The sequence below is a fragment of the Dendrobates tinctorius genome, unplaced genomic scaffold (genome assembly GCF_039654945.1).
Source record: "Dendrobates tinctorius isolate UK_male_01 unplaced genomic scaffold, ASM3965494v1 ptg000084l, whole genome shotgun sequence".
Classification (NCBI taxonomy): Eukaryota; Metazoa; Chordata; class Amphibia; order Anura; family Dendrobatidae; genus Dendrobates; species Dendrobates tinctorius.
The window spans coordinates 37,751,470-37,763,508 of record NW_027361752.1 but is presented as its reverse complement, the minus strand read 5'-3'; the positions used below and the strand labels follow the sequence as shown (position 1 = coordinate 37,763,508).

Sequence of the window (12,039 nt, the reverse complement as noted above, 5' to 3'; positions counted from 1 at the left end):
TTTGCAATTTTCCAACTTTGAATTTTTATGCCCTTAAATCACAGCGATACAGCACACAAAAAACTTAATACATAACATTTCCCACATGTTTACTTTACATCAGCATAATTTTGGAACCAAAATTTTTTTTTGTTAGGAAGTTATAAGGGTTAAAAATTGACCAGCGATTTCTCATTTTTGCAACACCATTTTATTTTTAGGGACCACTTCACATTTGAAGCCACTTTGAGGGGTCTATATGATAGAAAATACACAAAAGTGACACCATTCTAAAAACTGCACCCCTTAAGGTGCTTAAAACCACATTCAAGAAGTTTATTAACCCTTTAGGTGCGTCACAGGAATTTTTTGAATATTAAAAAAAAAAATGAACATTTAACTTTTTTTCACAAAAAAAATACTTCAGGTTCAATTTTCTTTATTTTACCAAGGGTAACAGGAGAAATTGGACTGCAAAAGTTATTGTGCAATTTGTCCTGAGTACGCTGATACCTGATATGTGGGGGGGAACCACTGTTTCGGCGCATGGCAGACCTCAGTAGGGAAGGAGCGCTGTTTGACTTTTTCAATGCAAAATTGGCTGGAATTCAGATAGGACGCCATGTCGCGTTTGGAGAGCCCCTGATGTACCTAAACAGTGGAAACCCCCCAAGTGACCCCATTTTGGAAACTAGACCCCCCAAGGAACTTATCTAGATATGTGGTGAGAACTTTGAACCCACAAGGGCTTCACAGAAGTTTATAACGTACAGCGGTACAATTAAAAAATCATATTTTTTCCACAAAAATGATCTTTTCACCCCCAATTTTTATTTTTCCAAGGGTAACAGGACCCTAAAAGTTATTGTGCAATTTGTCCTGAGTACGCTGATACCCCATATGTGGGTGTAAATAACTATTTGGGCGCATAGCACAGCTCGGAAGGGAAGCAGCGCCATTTGACGTTTTTGGCTAGAATTGAGATCGGACACCATGTCGCGATTGGAAACCCCCTGATGTACCAAAACAGTGGAAACCCCCCACAAATGACACCATTTTGGAATCTAGACCCCCCAAGGAACTTATCTAGATGTGTGGTGAGAACTTTGAACCCCCAAGGGCTTCACAGAAGTTTATAACGTACAGCAGTACAATTAAAAAATCATATTTTTTCCACAAAAATGATCTTTTTACCCTCAATTCTTATTTTTCCAAAAGTAACAGGACCCTAAAAGATATTGTGCAATTTATTCTGAGTACGCTGATACCCCACATGTGGGTGTAAACCTCTATTTGGGCGCATGGCAGAGCTCGGAAGGGAAGCAGCGCCATTTGACGTTTTTGGCTGGAATTGAGATCGGACACCATGTCGCGTTAGGAAAGCCCCTGATGTACCAAAACAGTAGAAACCCCCCACAAATGACACCATTTTGGAAACTAGACCCCCCAAGGAACTTATCTAGATGTGTGGTGAGCACTTTGAACCCCCCAGTGCTTCACTGAAGTTTATAACGTCCGGGCGTGAAAATAAAAAAATCGTATTTTTTCCACAAACATGATCTTTTAGTCCCCATTTTTTTATTTTCCCAAGGGTAACAGGAGAAATTGGACCCCAAAAGTTGTTGTCCAATTTGTCCTGAGTACGCTGATACCTCATATGTGGGAGAAAACTACTGTATGGGCACACGTCGGGGCTCGGAAGGGAAGTAGTGACGTTTTGGAATGCAGACTTTGATGGATTGGTCTGCGGGTGTCATATGCGTTTGGAGAGCCCCTGATGTACCTAAACTATTGAAACTCCCCACAAGTGACCCCATTTTGGAAACTAGACCCCCCACAGAGCTTATCTAGATGTGTGGAGAGCACTTTGAACCCCCAAGTGCTTCACAGAAGTTTATAACGCCTGGGCGTGAAAATAAAAAAAACATTTTTTTCCGCAAAATTATATTTTTGCCCCCAATTTTTTATTTTCCTAAGGGTAACAGGAGAAATTGGACCCCAAAAGTTGTTTTGTAATTTGTCCTGAGTAGGCTGATACCCTACATGTGGGGGTAAAACACTGTTTGGGCACATGGCAGAGCTTGGAAGGGAAGGAGCACCATTTGACTTTTTCAACGCAGAATTGGCTGGAATTGAGATCAGACGCCATGTTGCCTTTGGAGAGCACCTGATGTGCCCAAACAGTGGAAACCCCAAATTATAACTCCAACCCTAACCTCAACACACCCCTAACCCTAATCTGAGCCCTAGCCCTAACCCTAGCCGTAACCCTAACCCTAGCCCTAGCCCTAACCCTAGCGGGAAAATGGAAATAAATACATTTTCTTTTAGTTTTATTATTTTTCCCTAACTAAGGGGGTGATAACGGGGGGTTTGATTTACGATTTATGGCGGTTTTTATGTTTGGCGGCTGTCGCACGCTAAAAGACGCTTTTTATTGTAAAAATAGTTTTTGCATCACCACATATTGTGAGCTATAATTTTTCCGTATTTTGACCCACCGAGTCATGTGAGGTCTTATTTTTTGCGGGACGAGTTGACGTTTTTATTGGTACCATTTTCGGGCACGTGACATTTTTTGATCGCTTTTTATTCCGATTTTTGGGGCGCAGAATGAACAAAAACCAGCGTTTCATGAATTTCTTTTGGGGGGTGCGTTTACACCGTTCCGCGTGCGGTAAAATTGATAAAGCGATTTTATTCTTCGGGTCAGTACGGTTACAGCGATACCTCATTTAGGTCGTTTTTTTATGTTTTGTCGGTTTTTTGCAATGAAAACAATTTTATATAAAAAATAATTATTTTTGTATCGCTTTATTCTGCGAGCTATAACTTTTTTATTTTTTTGCGGATGATGCTGTATGGCAGCTCGTTTTTTGCGGGACAAGATGACGTTTTCAGCGATACCATGCATATTTATATGCGTCTTTTTGATCGCGCGTTATTGCACTTTTTGTTCGGTGGTATGATAATAAATCATTATTTTTTGCTTCGTTTTTTATTTTTATTTTTTAAGGGGTTCGCTAAAGGGGTTAACTAATGGGACAGTTTTATAGGGCAGGTCATTACGGACACGGCGATACCAAATATGTGTACTTTTATTGTTTTTGTTTTTTTTTATTTTGAAAAAATGGATTTATTGGGGAATATTTTTTTTTTTTTTTTTACTAATTTATTTAGCGATTTTTTTTAAATTATTTTTAACACTTTTTTTTTTTTTTTTTTTACTTTATTACCTTGTCCCAGGTGGGACATCACTGTCCTGTGACAGATCGCTGATCTGTCACATCACAGATCACTGTGACAGATCAGCGATCTGACACAGGCACTGCTGCAGACTTCCTCATGCCTGCGCTTTGCAGGCACTGAGGAAGCCAGCTTCCTCAGGCCCCCGAAGGCCCCGTCGCCATCTTGGATTCGGGGGCCTGGAGGAAAGGAGCCCCCCGCAGCAGCGCTGCACATTGCGCTGCCGTGGGGGGCTCAGGGAAGCACGGAGGGAGCCCCCCCTCCCTGCCGATGCTTCCCTTTAACCCCCGGTACACCGCGATCGCGTTTGATCGCGGTGTGCAAGGGGTTAACGTGTCGGGGGCGGTCCGTGACCGCCCCTGACACATTGTGCCGGGTGTCAGCTATGATAATTAGCTGACACTCGGCCGCGATCAGCGGCGCTCACTACGTGGGCGCCGCTGATCGCGATGACGTAATATTCCGTCCATGGTAATTAGGTCCATGGTCACATGGACGGAATATTACGTCAATTGTAGGTAAGGGGTTAAACATATGGAACCCCATCAGGTCAGAAAAACAAGGCTAAAGCTACATGGTGATTAGTTTACAGCCTCAGCCAAATTACATGCCCGACTCTTCCAAGTGACTTACATTGAAATCCACCGGGGCAAAAATTTCTGCAATTCACCACCTGCGACCAAAACCTAAAGAGAGTTGTTTTTGCATCAATACCCACACTAATTAGATGCAATATGACGCCGCAATCTCGACGTGGCAATGTACCCCTAGCCTGGGATTTCTCCATAGAAGTGATGCGTAGGTACATACACCAGACTGTGCCCATCTAGAACATGTCATTTATTTTATGTTTTGAATATTTCATTAAAAACAATTTACACAGCTTTTGAATTTTTACAGACTATGTACAAAGCAAATAGGATGGAGGATGGGATAGGACCGCACGTCCGCCGATTTATTTCCCATCTGTTGGAGCTTTGATGTCCTTTACGTTGTAATCGTTTGCAACAGACATAGCATTTTCTAGGGAGTGAATACTTGCTAGTAACTTCACGATCTGTCGGATTTGGTCTCTAGCAAGAAAGAAAAAAAAAAAAAGAAAAAGAATTTAAGAATAAAAATCAGGCCACGAACTAGAAAACAAAAGGCAGCGCCATCGGTCCCATCTGTAATGGTAGCTGCAAGGGCACCAATGGCACTTTCAGATGTGGGGCCTATATCTACTATACATTTATGGTATACTCCATGGATCTGCCATAAATGTAGGCGATGAGAATTCCCACTTCTAAAAAGATAAACTCACCTGGCGCTTCGCTTCTCCATGTCTGAGCAGCCTATATTCTGCCTGTAGATGACACCGGCCAGATGGGTGAGGTACCGGGCAAAGTTCTCTAGCTGTGGAATGGTTTTACCTCCTTTAAGGCTTGAGAACCATTGCTTCGGAAAACAAGCAATCACCTGGAAAAGCAAATTAAAAAAAAAAAAATTTACATCTCCTACGCTGCCTCTGTGGTTTCCTGTCCTGGAAGGAGACATGTAGGTGCCCAGGTGTGGTGCTGGGTGAAGGACAGATGGGGGGGAAAAAAAAAAAAAAAATCCAGCCCCTCTTACATCTCGCCCTCTTGTAGCTGCCAAGAACATCTGATGAGAGATTAAGACACAAAAGAGTGTCCTGGAACAAGTGTGCGAGAAACATTAGAGGTGTCAGCTTTAGAATAAACCTACATGGGAGAGCGCAGCCCGAGGTTACTAGGAACTCCTGACATGAATGATGGATTAGGTGGCAGACACGAGGATAAATGTTACATCCACACAAACCCTTTATTGTTTCATCACATCTAAACAAAAAAAAAAAATCAAGCAAACTGAAAACTATCGTGTGTAACCTGCTCATAAGACGACCGGTGTTTATCTGCAACCTCTATACTGACCCAAGTGTCCCTATACACAATCCCGCAGTCACACACCCCACTTCTTACATACACCTCAGGCCGGCGTCTCTTAAAGCACCAGTCCAGAAGTTTGTGTTTTGTTTTTAATTGTAATGCTGGAGTGGCGTGCTTTAAATGTAAGTCCTCTGTCATATACTCAACTCCCACCTCCTTCATCGGTTTCCCCACCGCTCTGGACCATCTCCTGTGACAAGTAACCTGCTGGCGCGCTCCAGCATACAATGAAGGTCACTTTCCCTTACAAGTCTATGAGAGTCTCATTCTGGCTCCCTTAGACTTGTATTGAGAACTTTTGAGTGGAGCATCTGACTTCCAGCTTTCTGAAGCCGTGCTCACAAGATGGCACCGCAGGATGGGAGTGGTGCTGAAAACCAGGAAAGCCGAAGGGTGAATATATCACAGGGGGCTGTGGGCTTACACTTAAAGCACCACTCCGGCGATGAAACACAAACAAATTGGTGTTCCATGTGGCCAGCCGAAAAGAAAAAAAAATTCACAGAGACTTGTTTGTCTGATTTGGTCCAAGTGTTGCATCAAAATCAGCAATGTGAGTCTATGGGTCCGTGAAAAAATAAAAAAAAAAAAAAGTCGCACTCAGATGACATCGGTTGGCATTACTGTTGTCACTTATGAAGCTTACACTTACAGGGGCAATGTATCTGGCTCCCATGCCTGCCACTCAAGGTGGCAACGTGGCTGACATGTACAGGGGTAGTGCAGTTGACACTGGTTTGATGCACTTTGTGCTCCTACATGGTATGTGGTATCGGGGATTTGGTGCCTCTCAGGTGTTGTGTTGTATCTACTGCTGCTAGATGACATTATGTGTGCTGCATGATTTCACCGTGCATTGGCTTAGAAGTATAAAAAAAAAAAAAAAAAAAAAAAAGGTTTGAAAATCTTGGCTTTAAAGCCCCAGACTAATATCTGCGGATATCGACGGGTTCCGCCAATGGTCTAATATGTATGGGGGTGCCGGCTAACTGATGGTCAATGGAGAGGTTGACCGGGCATGTCTGATTTCGGCCTGCCAATTGCATCGTTCTCCCAGAGATAAGCCACCGGCTGATGTGTCAGCTTTCTCTTAGAGAACACAAAGCGCTCAGCCAAGGAGTGTCGGCTGAAAGCTGAAGCACTGTGCAGCCGACAGCCATCTAATTCATATGGCCGGCCTTACACAGTTCTTGGTTTGGTAATGCAGCGGTCAACCACCCCAAATGCATGCGATCAGGTAGGATGAGACTGCTTGTGTATTATAAAAGGTAGCATCTTAACTACCAGGGAAGGAAAGTCTTGTAGGCCTCCATTCACATCAAGTTAGTTATCTTTTCTCCCAACAATCATCCCCTGTGTACAGACAGCTCCAGGGAGCCTGCATGGATAAAAAAAAAAAAACATGGGGGTTTGGACGTTTAATATTCAGGTATAATCCTACTCACACTCTGCGCTTTCTTAATACTGTCTTCTCCATTCTCGTTATTCTGAAAAGCCATAAGGATGTATCTGTTCAGCAGTCCATCTATGGCCAGCTCCTGTAAGCTCTTGTTGGAAAGGACACCGTACCACTTTAAGAAGTTTCTTAGTAACTGAGACAGAAAAACAAGGCCTGTAAAGCCACAGATGCCGCCATCGCATTTCTTTCCTAACCTAACAAAGATGACATTGTGCATATGATGAGCTGCTGGCTAACCAGGCGAGCGAGGGACAATCACTTCTCATATCCTGAGCCTTTACCTTTACTGAAGACCAGAACTGGCGCTGGAAGAACACGCACGGCCCCGAGTTCTTATTGTCGATCACACTGGAAATACACGTGAAAAGGACATTATATTGTAGCATGGGGTGCAGACAAAATTAATTAAGGTCATAGGTGATTACAGCAAAGGTGCAAAAGCTACAACACTGTGCGGCCCCAAACCATTAGGACACAGAAGCTTCTCCATGTCTGGAGAGTTCGGAAAGACTTCGCTGTCACATGACTCCAGCACAACCATTATATCTTCATGCCTAATGTGGCCAAGTGGGCTCTGCCAAGACCCCTATGACTGTATATATGGCAGGCGTTCTAGGCAGTAAGCGAAAACTATAAAATTTAGAAATCTTTGTGTTCTTAAGAACAGAGGTTTTTTTTTTTTTTTTTAAAGTTGTGTTTACAATTTAACCCATTTAAGGAGATGAGAAAACCCCTTTAATGCAGCAGAATCTGCTAATAAATGTTTGAGAAGTGGTACTTGCATCCTCATACTAGAGGGATACATAAAATAGATTAGAAGAATTGCAGTCTCTTGACCCCGAAATTAGCATTTGGCTAAGAATAGTTCAGAAAATGAAACACACTTACTTTTTGGGAAAAAGAGGCATAAAAACATCATCGTCCAATGTTCTCCTCATCCTCATTAGCAGCGCTTTCAGTAGTGCCTGCAAAATGCAGAATGACACCTTAACTGGCGTTTATATATTCATACTCCAGCCTGCAGGCAATTGCTTTGCGATCCATACGTTTAAGCAGAAACTAAACTAATGACTATGGGGTCTCTGTGCTGTGAGCGAGCAGAGAGCACGATGTTCTAGGACTCGCGAGTTATTTTTACCTCTGTGTTCTTGTTGTCTGAATTGACAACGGTTGGGTATCCGGCGATTAGTTTCTGGAACACGGCTGCCAACCTGTTCGTCTCTGCTGTAGAAAACGGGTCCCACACGTTCTCTGCAATAACTAAGGGAAGCGGCAAGAAAGTCTGAGTAACCGAAAAGAACTACGGCGGTGTTCACATCTAACTAGGTGCCACAACTGTCATATGCACCAGGAAAAGCTCCCATTACACTTATGCACGGAGTTTGATAACCCTGGTGCATTCGTCAACATAGTATAAGTAACAGTAGTTTGCTGAACTTTCCAATACAGGTGCATACAGTAAAATAAAGAAGCGCACATCCTTATAGACACTCCACGCCCGTGAGGAGAAAGTACTGGTAAATTAATTTTCATTAATGGTCAAGTAAGGAATCGTCTGTACAGACCTGCGAGCCTGGGAAGAATAACCTTTTCCACTAATGAAGGTAGAAGCACAATGTCCACGTCTTCACTGTCAAAGTCTTTCTCTTCGCAACCATAAAAGAGCAGAGATTCAAACCAGCCCATACTCTCAAAGTCACAGCACTTGGGCTGAAAGAAAAAAAAAATGCAATTTGTTTTTTAAAAGTGTTGATTTATGATTGTTGCAACTTTTTCCAAAAAGATGTCCGTTCTCCTGACCTGTGAGGTTTAGACAATGATATAACATTTTTGGAAATTCTTTTCCTAGAACTCTGAGGATCGAGTTATTCCTCCTGATATAAAGATTAAGGAATTGACAACTTGGGTCTTACCATCTCCCCTTGTCAATAGTGTTTGGCCCTATACCATCTATATGGCGGTGCTGGCATTATACAATTTATATAGACATGCTCTACTGACAAAGGGAAGGGGAAAATCAAGTTGTCAAACTCTTTATACATTTACAAGAGGAATTACAGATGAAATGTGCTACATAGATTTCCAGGGGAAAAAAAGTTCCAGAATTGTCTTTGTTTAATGGGAATGCACATATTTACTATAGCATTGACAGATGCTCTCCAATCATTGATGGACAAGCAAAAAAAAAAAGTCGCCCTCACTCTTCTGAGCTTCTACTTTCCCCTAAAATCCAACCTCCGCTCCAGTGGCCTTTGGTGGTTTGTAAGAAATGATGTCCCGACCACTAGTCAGCTGGACCCTATAACCAGTCAGGGCACTGGTGGTCATGACATCACTTCAACTCCACTGTAGACTGTGTGCTGGTGTGGAGGGTGAATTCTGGGGGTAAGTACGGCTTTTTTTTTTTTTTTTTTTTAAAGCAGACTTCCCAAAGTTAACTTTTTATTTTAAATTGATTTATTTTTTTAAATGGCTTTGAATGTGAATGAGCCCCATAAGATATCTCACATTATTAAAGAAAACATTCTTCCCATGTGTTTATTCCAATATTCGTAACTAGTGATGAGCGAGCGTGCTCAGATAAGGCGTGATCTGAGAATGCTCTGGTGCTAATCGAGTGTTTTCAGCATGCTCGAAAAATGTCGTGAGTCCCCAACATCTGCATGCTCGACAGCAGCAACACATGAGGGGATTATCTGTTAGGCAAAGCCTGCATGTTTTGCAGCTGTCAAACATGCAGATGTGGGGACTCAGACATTATTCGAGCATGCTGAAGTCACTCGGTTACCACCTGAGCATGCTCATTAACACCTTATCATAGCACATTCGCTCATCACTATGCGTAACCTACCTCCAGCGGGTTCCAAGTTACTAGTTGGAGACGTATAAGGGGATTTAACAGTTTTGGTAAACAGAGCCCGATGTAGGCATCTTTATATGTATTATAGTAAGTCGTGCGCCAGGACTCAAACTGAAACTTGATGCAGTCAATGGAATGGAAATTATCCAGGGTATCTTCAAAGACTTTGCTGGACTCTTTCAAGATCCGATCTGGAAAAAAAAAAAATCTCTGTAAGTCCATACTCAGCATTAAGGACTTCACGCGCCAATACAAATAACAGTGCCAATGTTCAAGGGAGCCGCCTATTGACTCATGGGACAGACGGGTCCCCAGCTGCTTCTCTCTACTCGCTGATAGCAACTGACAATACCAATAGTGCGGCTTGGTCCTAGGCAGCTACTAGAATAAGATTTTCTCATAAGAACATGGAAAACAAACATACATGGCTGTGATCATACAGCCAGTGCCTGATACTTGTTTACGGTTTGGGCAGCATGGTATCATCTGACAGGTTCACATGGGTGATGTGACTTCCATGCAGTAGCCCACGGTATAATATACTTGCCTTTCTCCATGTTAAAGTTGGTGATGTCTGTAGAGGTCTCTTCGTCGTCACTAGAAAGACCTTCGAGGTGTTCAGCCATCTTCCCAGAAACTTCACGAGCTTGTCGCCGCCGTGCTCTGAGACATGGAGGAATCACTCAATAGACTTCATGCACTTTTGTGTAATGTGTAAAAGATGAATATACAGTGCCTTGCGAAAGTATTTGGCTCCCTGGAACCGAATACTTTCCTTTTCCCACATATCATGCTTCAAACAAAGATACCAAATGTAAATTTCTGGTGAAGAATCAACAACAAGTGGGACACAATTGTGAAGTTGAACGAAATTTATTGGTTATTTTACATTTTTGTGGAAATTCAAAAACTGAGAAGTGGGGCGTGCAATATTATTCAGCCCCTTTAACTTAATACTTTGTTGCGCCACCTTTTGCTGTGATTACAGCTGCAAGTCACTTGGGGTATGTCTCTATCAGTTTTGTACATCGAGAGACTGAAATTCTTGCCCATTCTTCCTTGGCAAACAGCTCGAGCTCAGTGAGGTTTGATGGAGATTGTTTGTGAACAGCAGTTTTCAGCTCTTTCCACAGATTCTCGATTGGATTCAGGTCTGGACATTGACTTGGCCATTCTAACACCTGGATACGTTTATTTGTGAACCATTCCATTGTAGATTTTGCTTTATGTTTGGGATCATTGTCTTGTTGGAAGACAAATCTCCGTCCCAGTCTCAGGTCTTTTGCAGACTCCAACAGGTTTTCGTCAAGAATGGTCCTGTATTTGGCTCCATCCATCTTCCCATCAATTTTAACCATCTTCCCTGTCCCTGCTGAAGAAAAGCAGTCCCAAATCATGATGCTGCCACCACCATATTTGACAGTGGGGATGGTGTGTTCAGGGTGATGAGCTGTGTTGCCTTTACACCAAACATATCGTTTGGCATTGTTGCCAAAAAGTTCGATTTTGGTTTCATTTGAGCAGAGCACCTGCTTCCACATGTTTGGTGTGTCTCCCAAGTGGCTTGTGCAAACTTTAAACAACACTTTTTTATGGATATCTTTAAGAAATGGCTTTCTTCTTGCCACTCTTCCATAAAGGCCAGATTTGTGCAGTGTACGACTGATTGTTGTCCTATGGACAGACGGTCCCACCTCAGCTGTAGATCTCTGCAGTTCATCCAGAGTGATCATGGGCCTCTTGGCTGCATCTCTGATCAGTCAACTCCTTGTTTGAGATGAAAGTTTAGAGGGACGGCCAGGTCTTGGTAGATTTGCAGTGGTATGATACTCCTTCCATTTCAATATGATCGCTTGCACAGTGCTCCTTGGGATGTTTAAAGTTTCGGAAATCATTTTGTATCCAAATCCGGCTTTAAACTTCTCCACAACAGTATCACGGACCTGCCTGTTGTGTTCCTTGGTCTTCATGATGCTCTCTGTGCATCAAACAGAACCCTGAGACTATCACAGAGCAGGAGCATTTATACGGAGACTTGATTACACACAGGTGGATTATATTTATAATCACTAGTCATTTAGGACAACATTGGATCATTCAGAGATCCACAATGAACTTCTGGAGCGAGTTTGCTGTACTGAAAGTAAAGGGGCTGAATAATATTGCACGCCCCACTTTTCAGTTTTTGAATGTCTACAAAAATTTAAAATAACCAATAAATTTCCTTCAACTTCACAATTGTGTCCCACTTGTTGCTGATTCTTCACCAAAAATTTACATTTGGTATCTTTATGTTTGAAGCATGATATGTGGGAAAAGGTTGAAAAGTTCCAGGGAGCCGAATACTTTCGCAAGGCACTGTATATCTAAAGGACGGTTTACTGTTCAACATAGAGAACATATACTTGGATAAGGTCAAGACACCCTTCGTTTGAGGTCTACATTTGGACATGACCCATATCAATTTAGCACCTTTTAGAACATGAAACCGAGCAACATTGCTCTCCAGCTCCTGGCTGGGAGTTGTAGTTATTCAACAGCCAGGTAGG

General features: G+C 42.6%; 1 protein-coding gene across 2 annotated transcripts in view; it reads right to left on the bottom strand.

Annotated features, from left to right (window-relative positions):
- Nucleotides 1-4,047: 4,047 nt before the first annotated feature.
- PAXBP1 (PAX3 and PAX7 binding protein 1) overlaps nucleotides 4,048-12,039 on the bottom strand; it is a 31,973-nt gene continuing 23,981 nt past the window's right edge. For both annotated transcript variants that reach the window (XM_073584528.1, XM_073584527.1), the window contains exons 10-18: nucleotides 10,038-10,153; nucleotides 9,482-9,681; nucleotides 8,196-8,340; nucleotides 7,769-7,890; nucleotides 7,519-7,595; nucleotides 6,912-6,978; nucleotides 6,617-6,763; nucleotides 4,529-4,683; nucleotides 4,048-4,298 (exon numbers count right to left, since the gene is read on the bottom strand). In XM_073584528.1, coding sequence (XP_073440629.1) covers nucleotides 4,181-4,298; nucleotides 4,529-4,683; nucleotides 6,617-6,763; nucleotides 6,912-6,978; nucleotides 7,519-7,595; nucleotides 7,769-7,890; nucleotides 8,196-8,340; nucleotides 9,482-9,681; nucleotides 10,038-10,153 — 1,147 coding nt within the window. In that variant the 3' untranslated portion in view covers nucleotides 4,048-4,180. The remainder of the gene's footprint in view (nucleotides 4,299-4,528; nucleotides 4,684-6,616; nucleotides 6,764-6,911; nucleotides 6,979-7,518; nucleotides 7,596-7,768; nucleotides 7,891-8,195; nucleotides 8,341-9,481; nucleotides 9,682-10,037; nucleotides 10,154-12,039) is intronic.